A 13,670-nucleotide genomic window follows, 5' to 3' on the forward strand; every position below is an offset into this window, starting at 1 on the left:
ATCTTTAGAAAGTCAGACTGTCCTTGGGGTCAGTGCCCTAGGCAAGATAGTGACAGTTAGGTATTTCACTGGGAGAGAAACATTTAAACAGAAGCTTGAAAACAACTGTAGATGAAAAGACAGATTTGAATCTGAGGAATCAAAGCTAAAGCAGGACTTATTTCTTGGTTGGTGTTCCCCCTCCCTGACCCATAGCAGCAGAACTACCCTTTGCAAATGCAGTGGGAGGCTGAAATAGTTGGTGCCAGGGTCTTCTTAACTGAGCATTCATAATACTTCACCGTTTTTGGCTCCTAAGATGACCTTGAGAAAGCACCCCCCAGAACTATCTAATCACCTTTCTTGATTCCTTCTAATGTATATAATTGAATGTGTGGGGGAGGGATATGGGAGTGAGTGGATTAAAGCACAAACATGTTTTGGACAATGCACATTTTTTAACGTAATTGATGAAGTTGTCATTATGAAAGTACTGAAACAGCTAAGCATGCAGGAGGGATAACTTATTAGCTGCTAAGCTTCATATGAACTGTTGCCTTTCCATATGATAGGGTCCCTCAGTTCAGCAAAGCGGCTCAGCCTAAGAGGAAATGTCTGAAGATGGCAAAGGATGCTCATCTTGTTCTTTGTTCCTAGTCGAATATGAATAGAAAAACCCTTCAAGCATGAATTCTTTGTTCAGCACCCTTTCTACAATGAAATACCTTGTGTCTATACTAAAGAGCTTACATGGAAGGCAAAAAGGAGAGGGCAAAAGAGTTGTGGGCCGTGTGACTCAAGTTACGTGGCAGTGGCCAGTCTGACTTCCCTTCTGGCCTTAGAACAGCTGGCTGGTGGCATCTGGGGATACAGCCCCACCAGAAATAACTGAGGCCTTGCATTTAATGTTACTGACATACAGTAGATGTAATCTCTGAGAAGGGTAATAAGAAGGCAACAAGTGGGACTTCCCTGGCAGTCCAGCAGTTGAGAATCTGCGCTTCCGCTGTTGGGGGTGTGGGTTTGATCCTTGGTCAGGGAACTAAGATCCTGCATTCTTCACGGTGTGGCCAAAAAAAGAAAAAAGAATGCAACAAGTTATCTCAGTCCAGACACTTCCTGGAAAATTTAGACGATGTAGGGGCTTCCTTGGTGACAGACGGTAAAGAAACTGTCTGCAGTTCAGGAGACCTGGGTTTGACTCCTGGGTTGGGAAAATCCCCTGGAGAAGGGAATGGCTACCCACTCCAGTATTCTCGCCTAGAGAATCCCATGGACAGAGGAGCCTGGCAGGCTACAGTCCATAAGGTTGCAAAGAGTCAGATGTGACTAACACTTCCATTTCACTTTCACTGCAGTATGGTATTGCAAGGGAGAGAGTTCTACTGTGAGTTTAACACCATCTTTTCAGGGAATAGACAACTTCCATCTGAATCATTCTTACAAGCTGAATTTTTATTTTTACTAAATTATCTATGTTAAAAAAATCTGTGCCTGGTGTGGAATTTCACTCCATCAAGTGTTACAATGACTTTTTCATTTTCATTACAAGCAGGAGACTGAATGTAGAACAAGTGTTAGGAAACATGGCAATAAATTAGAATATAATTTACAAAGCAAAAAAAAAAGTAACAGTGTACCACATTAATACTGAATATAAAATAAGCAACAACTAATCACAATAATACAAAGGTAATTTCATTCTGTATTATTAAGGATACCTATGTGACATTCACTCAAATAATAAAATTCCTAATGAAATGGACTGTTCAGGGAGTCAGTTGGCTACGCTTACCTTGCCTTTTTTGGCGGGTCTCTGCAGTGGCAGATACTTCTCTCAGTCATGGGGTACCAGTTTCCTTAGGCTTCTCTGAGTAGCCTACATAGCTCACTCCTTTTGGAGGGCCTGCCAGGGTGGCTCAGCCTCCACAGACAATCCTATTGTTAATATTTAGGAATAGGGCATCATGCAGCCACGTGATGGATGAGAGAGCAGCAGTAATGTTGTGATGTGATATGGAATAAGACTTTCTCAGTCAGGTATAAATTCAAGACCAATTGAAAGTTTAGTCCTATTGTATATATTCTGTGTTTGGATCTTTCCAGAAAGTAATCTGATGCTGTTTCCAGGTGCTCTCTGCCCCCTGGCCTTGCCGCTGCACAACCCCCAGAGGAACATGGCTACCCTCCTTTCTAGCACCAGTTGGGGTGCTGCCAGGGCCCAGGGTTATGGCCCTCACAATGTTAGTTCCTGGGTGAGGGGGAAAGGAGCCTCTAGTCAGTAATATAAGAAATCTTCTTGAAATAAAAACATAAGCTGGTATTTACGTTGGAAAAAGCAGATCCTGACAGCAAACCTATGTCTAAAAGGTGCCACAGAAACCACCTATCCTTTGTTGGTTTAGTTTATTTCACCAGGCACATTAGCACCGAGTTAACTGCTCTTTGCAAGGGACCAAAGGAAGTCAGTGCTTGTGGGCTGTCTGCCCTTCACTGAATGGCTGAGGTGGCACTTGGGCTGTCTTCAAGGCAGCAGAGATAGACGCACTGGCCACTCTCGCCCACTGTCAATAGCTCTCTCTGGAAACTCAGGGATGTGAGCTGCGGTGTTGAGAGAAAGCAGGCGAGGAGACACAGATGACCATGACTGAACATGCAGAGCAACAAACGTCCCAGGCTGACTGTCCACAGCAAACCTGACATCTAGTTTGGTTTTTGAAGAATATGAGTTTCTCTTCCTTTCTGAAAAACCTAATCAGCCACTCTTAGGTCATGGCGTATGTGATACACCCGGCAGGTTGTTTCAGAGCACAGTGATGATTTAAGTCAAACACACTCTTTAACCGCAAGTAGTATCTTGCAAAGTAGCCATTTGGTTTGAGTTTGAGGTGTTGGTGTCGCATGGTGCAGTCGTGTTTTGGACACAAAACACATTCGTCAAGATCCTGCTGCAAGTGTTCAAGTACAACATATTCATAAAGCAAGTACCCTCTTTTTGTTTCTCTTCTTAAAAAATCTCACTGTCAAATCTTTTTGACGAGCGTGATGTGAAACTTGTGGACAGGGAAAATGTGAGCTAGTCAATTTAATTTAGGTAGATTTGATTCTAGAGTTTGAGCTACCCAAGAAATTGGATTTCACATTTAATTGCCATTCAGAGTATCCATAAAAAATACAAAATCCTTGGTTAGGTGACTATTTAAATGATGCTTTATGATCTCTAGTCTTCATGAGTTTTTCTTCTTTGGTTATTGTCCCTTGCCTACCTTAGAACTCACAGAAATAGCACATCTATGTGCAAGCACACTCACCTACCCACACACTCAAAAGCGCCTGCACACACACACACACATACACACACACACTTGCTCTCATATAAATAAATGCCCTTCTGCCATATCAAAGAAGGGACATCTGGAACTCATCGTAATTGTCAGCAAAAGGGTCTGCCTGGTTGTCACCGAGCCAGTCTGTCTTTTGCATGGTATCATCTCAGCAAGCTCAGCATGCATATGCAACGATCCAACAGGGCAGAAGCCATTCTGTGGCTGGAGAGGATGTAAACATGAGTGAGTTGGGGTGACTCAAATAAGAACTGAGGCAGCCTGTGTGCTGGCAGCAAAAGGCCTGGAACTTCAGTCTCTACCATACCCCAGGTCTGCTTCTGCATGAAATTGAAATGTTTTTCTCTTAAAGTTTTAATGGAAATCTCAGCTTCACTTGCACAATGGCAAGTTGGCCACAGTCTTTAAGCAGTGAATTTATAGACTTGCACAGCTGCAGTAACTGATGCACTGCTTTAAACTAAGTCCTTCATTGTTGTTCAGTTTAATATAGTTTATATATGGCTCACAGCAGTGTTCAGAACAGGGGGATTATTCCTAAGGAAATTAAGTGGAATGAAGAAAAATAATACAAACTTTCATTACTTCTGATTTATAATTCCGCCTTAAATTACAGTTCAAAGCCCATTTTAGAATTTAAATTGTGGTGCTGTTGGAGTGAGATAAAGTATAGTAAATATTTTTAAGCTATGACTTAAGATTTCTGAATCTTCTTTACTTCCATAGTTGACCAAGTCAAAACAGCTACATTTTAAACAGTTTTAAACACAAATGGATTCAGTGTCATTGCTAAGTCCATAATAAAAATTATCTTAATGGTCCAAGGAGGTAAACAGGCTATTGGATTTACTCGAAAGAACACAAAGGTTCCACAGTAAGCAAGTCTCCCTGCGTTGTTTGGATCTCTCCAATCTGGCATTCCCTCCTACTACCGTGTCCAGCACTTTGGATCAATAAATCCCACTTCACAGAAGTTAAAATAATATTGAAATCCTGTCAGCTAGGGCTGACCAGTGGTTACGTTTTCCACAGGGTAATGCATTTGCAAGGACATCAATCCTCTTCCTCTGGGTGGCTCTCTGTGATGGATACATTTCCACGATGAAATGACAAGGCGCTCTCTCTGGCTTTCCGTGGGTCAGTGTCCTTGGCAGGTCTTACAACACATCTGTCTGAAGTATGCTCGACTACAGAACTTGAACTTCAGCACCAGTGGGCAATAAGCCACTTTGTTCACATCTTTGCACTCTAACCAGTGGGGGGAGAAAAGGGAAAACAATTAGAGGCACATAAACAAGTACATAAACAATGAGCTTGGATGTTCTGCAGAGACCCCACCCCTACCCCACCCCGCTGCCTCCCTGGGCCAATGCACCTTGGCTTTCACATCCATGTGGTTTTTGTTTTCAAGCATACCCTGTCTGGTACACCCTACCAGAAATATTCTTTTGATACATTTTAACACGAATTTAAAAAAAAATGATTTGCAAGGCTTTTCTCCCAGACTTTTATAAGTATGGTGCATGCCCACTGTGTCTTGAAAGAATTACCATTTGTTGGGATAAGTGATCACTTTAGACAGCTTGGAAACATGAGTCATTTTTCTTACAGAGCTTTTATTGCTTCTTTCTCAAGGGTTATTTTATTCAGCAGTGCAAGGTTATCCAAAATCAAACATGAGTTGCATTGTTTGATACCAGAGTACACATGTCTCCAGAGAATCTCTGCATCTGTGGGGTGTGGGGATGGTCCTGGGTGAGTGAAAAGGACTGCTGACAGTGGCCTAGACTTAGCAACTACACTAGACAAAGAGGGAAACTTGGAGGGGTTGGCCTCAAATGGCAGCAGTCTGTGGGTTATGGAAACATGTAGAAATGTCTTTTTTTAATTTGGAAGTGAGACATGGCCTTCTTTTTTCCTATGTGTGTTTTCTCCTCAGTGCTAGAACTGCCACACTTGAAATCTGCAGTTCTTCCAGCCAGAGGTGAATAAATGATTCTTTCTCCACTTCCTCTTGAGGCTGGTTGTAGAAGATGGGGCTGAGGGGCCAGTGTAGAAAAATAGACACAGGCTTTTGAGTCTCAGAAATCCCCACCATTCCATATAACCCCACTACTGCTAATGAGGATATTCTTCTCCAGTCTTCTGGTCAATTTTATCTGGGGGTTTTAAAATACTTTGTAAATCTAGTAATTAAATTTCCATATGCCTCCCAGAATCAAAGTTCCACCCTCATTTTTCCAGGTGGTTATACTGAAGCATCCTGGGTAAATTAAGGTAATTAGAATCAGGCAGAACACTGGGAAGTGTTCAGTGTAACAGAACAGAGTTGTTGTTTCTTTATTTGCCTGTTTTTTTCTTTGGCTTCATAAATCCACTAAGGTTCAAGAGATCATATGCATGGAACATAAGCCATATGATAAACATGGAAAATCAAATGCAAAGAAATGGAAAAATTTCTAGTCATTATTATTAAAAAGGTAACAATTTTATTGATCTCACTTTCAAGGCTTTTTCAGTGAAAGACTTAACATTTTAAACTGTAACCTTTAATCTTCTGAAAGCATAAGCTCTGCCACCATAGAACTCCCTTGAGTTTTGATTTTCAAAGAGAATAACTGTTAGAAATTTGAATAGAAAATTTCTATACTAAGATTCTCAATGAATTTAAGTTTTGGCTGAAAAAAGGTAGGAGAGACATTAAAAATTTCTTTAAACTTTGCACTGAAAAAATCAGATATTTGGTGAATCGAGTTTGAATTTGAGGTGAAAGTATCTCCATATATTTTAATTTGGAGGTCACTTGTTATTTTTCTTCTTCTCTGTCATGATCAGTGAAAAGTAACCAGAAAGTTTAGACTAAGGATATTTTTGTGTTGTATATTTTTCATAAAAAAGAATATTTTTGTTTTGTGTTGTACAAAAAAGGTTGTTCAGTGTTACCTAGAGGAATATATTATCCAGATAGTGAAGTTATTAAAATGATGAGAAAAGCTAAGCATAAAGGATGAGGCAACCTAGACAGCATATTAAAAAGCAGAGACATTACTTTGCCAACAAAGGTCCATCTAGTCAAGGCTATGGTTTTTCCAGTGGTCATGTATGGATGTGAGAGTTGGACTATAAAGAAAGCTGAGTGCTGAAGAATTGATGCTTTTGAACTATGGTGTTACAGAAGCTTCTTGAGAGTCCCTTGGACTGCAAGGAGATCCAATCAGTCCATCCTAAAGGAAATCAATCCTGAATATTCATTGGAAGGATTGACGCTGAAGCTGAAAATCCAAAACATTGGCCACCTGATGCAAAGAGCTGACTCATTTGAAAAGATCCTGACGCTGGGAAAGATTGAAGGCAGTAGGAGAAGGGGACGACAGACAATGAGATGACTGGATGGCATCACTGACTCAATGGACATGAGTTTGAGTGAACTCCAAGAGTTGGGGATGGACAGGGAGGACTGGTGTGCTGCAGTCCATGGGGTTGCAAAGAGTCGCAAAGAGCAACTGAACTGAACTGAAAGGATGAGGAAAGCTGATACAATATCACTCATCTTTAATTTCAAAACACCATCCTAATGGGGCAGCCTTCCAATGGAGACCATCACTCTCACACACTATAACAGGGTTTTGGTGGGACTGCTTTAAGTTCCAAATAAACTTTGGCTTTCATCTTCTTTGCCAAAATATAAAAATGATTTAGTTTATAAATGGATAGAGGAGGACTGGCTCTTTTACAGTACAAGGAAATAAAATTAGTAGTCAGACTACTTGGATTTAAGACCAGCTTTCTATTTACAAACTTTATGACTCAGAACAAATTTCCTAACCTCTCTGTGCCTTCAAGAGGTTAGGCATCCTCACTTGTGAATAGGAAAGATGACTGTTTCCATTTCCACATGTAGCATGTATATCCAATGATTCTGCCTAGCACAGTGCATAGAATGGTTATTGGCTCTCAGTGAGTGTAAAATACTGAATTACTATTACTACTGTTAGTTATCATTACCTTTTACCACCTGATGACAAGTACGTTGTGCTCTGAATTTCTCAACAAGGATGCAATACTTAGATTACTACTTAGAAAATGCTGTCCTACAGACACAAGTCAGTTTGAAGACAAAGAAGAATATTTCCTGAGGTGTAACTTTATTGGGAGGTTCATTACTCCATTGTTGAAGAGTTTCTGAACCAGGAAAATTCTGAGATGAGCAAAATACAAGAAAATTTACAGATTTTTCTTTTAGATTTAGACTTTAGAATTTGATTCAATAGTAGATAATGAATAAAACAAAATATTCATAAATTGTTTCTTCCTCCAACCACCCCTCCAGCCACCCATTCAGGCCATTACAAATAAAATATTCAGGATTCAGCTCCTTAGGTAGGGGCTAGAAATGAGAAGCCTCTTTCACACACAAAGGTCCCAGCATGGCCCTTCGGCCGGAGCGGTGTCTAGTCTAGGGGCAGCCTGAAGGCCCACTGCCAGGGTGTCTCCCTCTGAACTTCCCAACGCCTCTTCTAAGTTAGTTCTCAATAACCTGATTCCAAGTAACGTGATTGAAAGCAGGAATTCATTTGGGTCCTAGGGGTAGGATCAAGCTTAGGGAGGCAGGGACGTTCCAGGATCTGAGAGTATCACTGGTGAGAGTGGCAGATCCAGGGGTGAATTCGGGCACTGCCTCTTCCCAGTATTTGTTTGTCCTTGGCCAAGTGACTTCGTCTCTCTAAACCTCAGTTTCTTCATCTGTGAAATGAAGCTCATAGGATGTTGTGAAGCTCGTATGAGGTAACATCTACAGCACATGTGTGACTTGGCACAAGAGTGAGCACTCAGTTTATCAGCTCGCATTACTGCTACCAATAACACATTTGAGAACAACCATCCTGTATTGTTTCTCTGGGATTCCTGTGAAAAATATATAGGCTCTTCACTGGCATACATAAGTAAATTAACAATAAGATTTTAAGAGAGAGCAGGTAAATTATGATGAGGTGAGGAGAGATCTGGGGTAAGTACCAGGGTTGAAGACTGCCAAGCAGATAATGGGCCTTGATGAGATATTAAATGGTGATTCCTGGGCTATGGAAGGACACTCAATATTGATGGAGTGCAGGGAGCTCCCATGAAGAAGGGGCCCTGAGGGAGATTCTATTGCTATGTTATGGTTTTACCTGCTAGAGATTGCTTCAGTTCAGTTCAGTTCACTCGCTCAGTTGTGTCCAATTCTTTGTGACTCCATGTACTGCAGTACACCATGCTCCCCTGTCTATCACCAACTCTCAGAGCTTGCTCAAACTCATGTCCATCGAGTCGGTGATGCCACCCAACCATCTCATCCTCTATCATCCCCTTCTCCTCCTGCCTTCAAACTTTCCTAGTATCAGGGTATTTTTCAATGAGTCAGTTCTTCACATCAGGTGGCCTAAGTATTGAAGCTTCAGCTTCAGCATCAGTCCTTCCAATGAATATTTAGGACTGATTTCCTTTAAGATTGACTGGTTGGAGCTCCTTGCAGTCCAAGGGACTCTCAAGACGCTTCTCCAACACCACAGTTCAAAAGCATCAATTCTTCGGCGCTCAGCCTTCTTCACAGTCCAACTCTCACATCCATACATGACTACTGGAAAAACCATGGCTTTGACTAGACGGACCTTTGTCAGCAAAGTAATGTCTACGCTTTTTGTATCACCGACTCAATGGACATGAGTTGGAGTGAACTCTGCGAGTTGGTGATGGACAGGGAGGCCTGGGGTGCTGCAATTCATGGGGTCGCAAAGAGTCGGACATGACTGAGCGACTGAACTGAACTGGACTGAGGCTTGTTGTAGCTTTTCTTCCAGGAGCAAGCATCTTTTAATTTTATGGGTGCAGTCACCATCTACAGTGATTTTGGAGCCCAAGAAGATAAGTCTGTCACTGTTTGCACTGTTTCCCCATCTATTTGCCGTGAAGTGATGGGATGAGATGTGATGATCTTCGTTTTTGAATGCTGAGTTTTAAGCCAGCTTCTTCACTTTCCTCTTTCACTTTCATCAAGAGGCTCTTTAGTTCCTCTTCACTTTCTGCCATAAGGGTGGTGTCATCTGCATATCTGAGGTTATTGCTATTTCTCCCGGCAATCTTGATTCCAGCTTGTGCTTCATCCAGCCTGGCATTTTGTATGATGTACTCTTCATGTAAGTTAAATAAGCAGGGTAACAATATACAGCTTTGACATACTCCTTTCTCAATTTGGAACCAATCTGTTGTTCCATGTCTGGTTCTAACTGTTGCTTCTTGACCTGCATACAGATTTCTAAGGAGGCAGGTAAGGTGGTCTGGTATTCCCATCTCTTGAAGCATTTTCCACAGTTCATTGTGATCCACACAGTCAAAGGCTTTGGTGTAGTCAATAAAGCAGATGTTTTTTTCTGGAGTTTTCTTGCTTTTTCTGTGATCCAACGGATGTTGGCAATTTGATTTCTGGTTCCTCTGCCTTTTCTAAATCCAACTTGAACATCTGGAAGTTCTCAGTTCACATACTGTTGAAGTCTTGCTTGGAGAATTTTGAGCATTACCTTGCTAGTGGACAAGATGAATGTAATTGTGTGGTAGTTTGAATATTCTTTGGCATTGCCTTGCTTTAGGATTGGAATGAAAACTGACCTTTTCCAGTCCTGTGGCCATTGCTGAGTTTTCCAAATTTGCTGGCATATTGAGTGCAGCACTTTCACAGCATCATCTTTTAGCATTTGACATAGCTCAGCTGGAACCCCATCACCTCCACCAGCTTTTTCATAGTGATGCCTAGGGACTACCTACACTGGAAGAACTGGTCTTCAGAGAGGCGAAAACCTGCTCATCAAAGAAGATCAACCAATGACCAGTCTTTCATTCTTTGCCTTTTAAGTCTATGAGAGATTAATCTAGTAATGATAACATTAAAAATAGTTTATCAAGTGCTTCCTTTACGCCAGGTATTGACTTAGGCAGTTTTACATATTTATATATATTTAATCATTTTAAGTGGGCATCAGTGATGGGTCAGTGGTAAAAAATCCACCTGCCAATGCAGGAGATGTGGGTTCAGTCCCTGGGTCGGGAAGATCCCCTGGAGCAAGAAATGGTAATCCACTCCAGTATTCTTGCCTGGCAAATCCCATGTACAGAGGAGCTTGGTGGACTACAGTCCATGGGGTTGCAAAAGGGTCAGAAATGACTTAGCGACTAAACAACAACAATCATTTTAAGTAAATAAAATGTCAGCTTTACACAGATGGAAAATCTGAGGATCAAAAAGGCTACATATGAAACTCATTCTGTGTCACAAAGCTGGTTGGTCTAAGAAGGGGGACCAGAACTCAGGTTTGTCTGATTCCAGAACCACTCTATTTTGGCAGCATTCTTTTCATCTTAATGCAAAAGAGTTTTTGCCTGTCAATACTTATTTTTGGCTGATAACCCTGATAAGTCAATCTTTGGGGACATCATTATTAGGAGATCTGCTCTGCCATCCAAGAGAAGGGGTAAATATTTTTAAATAAACAATGACAGATATGTTTGGACTGGATTTCTGAATGATCCTCAGTTAGCATTGATTTCTAGCTAATATTTAAAATATCTAAAAATTGGTTTCTCTAAAGTGAAGAGGAACTTTAAAGCCTCTTGATGAAAGTGAAAGTGGAGAGTGAAAAAGTTGGCTTAAAGCTCAACATTCAGAAAACGAAGATCATGGCATCTGGTCCCATCACTTCATGGGAAATAGATGGGGAAACAGTGGAAACAGTGTCAGACTTTATTTTTGGGGGCTCCAAAATCACTACAGATGGTTACTGCAGCCATGAAATTAAAAGACACTTACTCCTTGGAAGGAAAGTTACGCCCAACCTAGACAGCATATTCAAAAGCAGAGACATTACTTTGCCAACAAAGGTTCGTCTAGTCAAGGCTATGGTTTTTCCTGTGGTCATGTATGGATGTGAGAGTTGGACTGTGAAGAAGGCTGAGTGCCAAAGAATTGATGCTTTTGAACTGTGGTGTTGGAGAAGACTCTTGAGAATCCCTTGGACTGCAAGGAGATCCAACCAGTCCATTCTGAAGGAGATCAGCCCTGGGATTTCTTTGGAAGGAATGATGCTAAAGCCGAAACTCCAGTACTTTGGCCACCTCATTCGAAGAGTTGACTCACTGGAAAAGACTCTGATGCTGGGAGGGATTGGGGGCAGGAGGAGAAGGGGACGACAGAGGATGAGATGGTTGGATGGCAACACTGACTCGATGGACGTGAATCTGGGTGAACTCCGGGAGTTGGTGATGGACAGGGAGGCCTGGCGTGCTGCGATTCATGGGGTCACAAAGAGTCGGACACAACTGAGCGACTGAACTGAATTGATACCCAAGTAATACACAATCTGCACATAAACAATTATACTAGGAAAGCTACTGAAAGGAATCCTTTTTTTTAGGCAGAATCTTTTTGTAATATAATCTCTTTGTAGTCGATCTACTTTGAAAGTCTGGTTTTTACTCTCATGTTTTCTTCATGCAGATACTTTTATCTACTGCTTTTAAAGCAGTGGAATCTGAGCTAGCAGGTCAAAGATTTTAAGATGACAGAGTCTGATATTTTTATTCTACTATCTTCATGTACCAGCTAAGCACTCTCTGGGGAGGAGAATGAGAAAACACTTTTATCTTTTTTCTTCTGAAGCTATTAGAAGGGTGAGAGGTCCTTATAGTGTGGTTTCTGGGACATATTTTGTGAACCTAACTAGTCTCTCCTTTTTTTACATCTCCTCTCACCTCCCTGCCCAAAAATAAAGTTTCACTTTACCAAAGATGAGATTTCTGGAGGGACAATTTATGGACTATTTCTTCTCAGAGAGACATGGGGATATATCAAGGGCTGAAAGCCAGCTTCTAGGCCTTATGATATGAATTAGACCCACTATTAGAATCTTAAGTAACATTCCAGGTATGCTGGAGTGGGTCTCACTGGTAATCTGGGTTCTGGTAGATTTGAACAATAAAATTAGACAACCTGTTTCATAGGCAACACATGAATTTACTTATCATTGATGTGCCAACAGTTTTTCCCCAGGTACTTTACATTAATCTTTCAAAACTCTGAACTAAAAGATATGATTTTGAACTAGTCACACTGAACATAAGCTTATGAATTTAGGATGCAAAAGGATTGAGATTCATTATGACTTTGATGGCTTGACTTAACCCAAGGAGTATAAGAGCAACTCCTGAAATGCAGTGTTCCTATATTTATTTCATAAAACACTGCCAAGCCTGCCTAAATCAGGCTTAAATTCTATGACTGGAGGAGTTGGGATACATATGACATATCCTTCCATGACCAAGTTGGACCATTCAGGATTTTTCTCTGGAGAATGCATATTCTCTGTGCCTGTAAGTTCTTTATGAAATTCAGAGGGAGAACACAATAAGCAGAGCTATGATTCTCATCTAAGGGTCTATCCTTTGGATTACAAAAGTAAAACCAGCTGTACTTTTGTCAAAGAGCCCATGGAGATGTAGAGCCTGGTGAGAAGAGAAAGGCAAAGGCTATGTATGTACATGTATGGTGACGGAGTTAGGGGTAGGGGATATGAAATCAGAATACTTTTCCTGATGAAACTATACTTGCTGCTGCCGCTAAGTCACTTCAGTCGTGTCTGACTCTGTGCGACCCCATAGACGACAGCCCACCAGGCTCCCCCGTCCCTGGGATTCTCCAGGCAAGAACACTGGAGTGGGTTGCCATTTCCTTCTCCAATGCAGGAAAGTGAAAAGTGAAAGTGAAGTCACTCAGTCCTGTCCGACTCTTAGCGACCCCATGGACTGCAGCCTTCCAGGCTCCTCTGTCCATGGGATTTTCCAGGCAAGAGTGTTGGAGTGGGGTGCCATTGCCTTCTCCAAAACTATACTTGAGTCCTTAGTATTTTACATATTCAAACTGGAAAAGGATGAAATAACATGTTTTGCTTGGGAATTTGATAGCACTCATTGCAGTGGGAACAGTCCACTGACTTTTACTAAGTAAAGCAAGGTAATATCAACTATGGGACTTCATTTTGAGTCCACCTTACCATGGACTAAGCCATTTCTTTCTCTCTTTATTTCTTGGTTTCTTCTTATCCAGTCTTATTCTCTGGATGCCACCCACAGTCAACTTGAGGTGCTTTGAGCCAATACAAATCCAGGGTTCCCTCCAAACTAGACAGCAGGAATGTGACCCTGAATGTTATGGTGGATTATGAGCTCTTTAAAATGGCAACAAAAATGTCTGGTCTTCCTCACCTGCTTGAACTCAAAGTCCAAATGACCTTCACCATTCATTCCTTTCACTGATTTTAA

At 41.4% G+C, this 13,670-nt stretch overlaps 1 protein-coding gene across 20 annotated transcripts in view; it reads right to left on the reverse strand.

Annotated features, from left to right (window-relative positions):
• Positions 1-1,413: 1,413 nt before the first annotated feature.
• ADAMTS6 (ADAM metallopeptidase with thrombospondin type 1 motif 6) overlaps positions 1,414-13,670 on the reverse strand; it is a 279,491-nt gene continuing 267,234 nt past the window's right edge. For 15 of the 20 annotated variants that reach the window (XR_015148908.1, XR_015148909.1, XR_015148911.1 and 12 more), the window contains one exon: positions 1,414-4,571. Coding sequence is in view for 12 of the 20 variants with exons in the window: in XM_086361952.1 (XP_086218078.1) it covers positions 4,462-4,571 (110 nt within the window). In the remaining 8 variants the exon portion in view is untranslated. The remainder of the gene's footprint in view (positions 4,572-13,670) is intronic. The other 5 variants (XR_015148905.1, XR_015148906.1, XR_015148907.1 and 2 more) reach the window with 3 other exon arrangements.

Source organism: Bos grunniens, chromosome 20, assembly GCF_055505025.1.
Source record: "Bos grunniens cultivar Pamir isolate PY7600 chromosome 20, Bosgru_T2T1.0, whole genome shotgun sequence".
Lineage (NCBI taxonomy): Eukaryota > Metazoa > Chordata > Mammalia > Artiodactyla > Bovidae > Bos > Bos grunniens.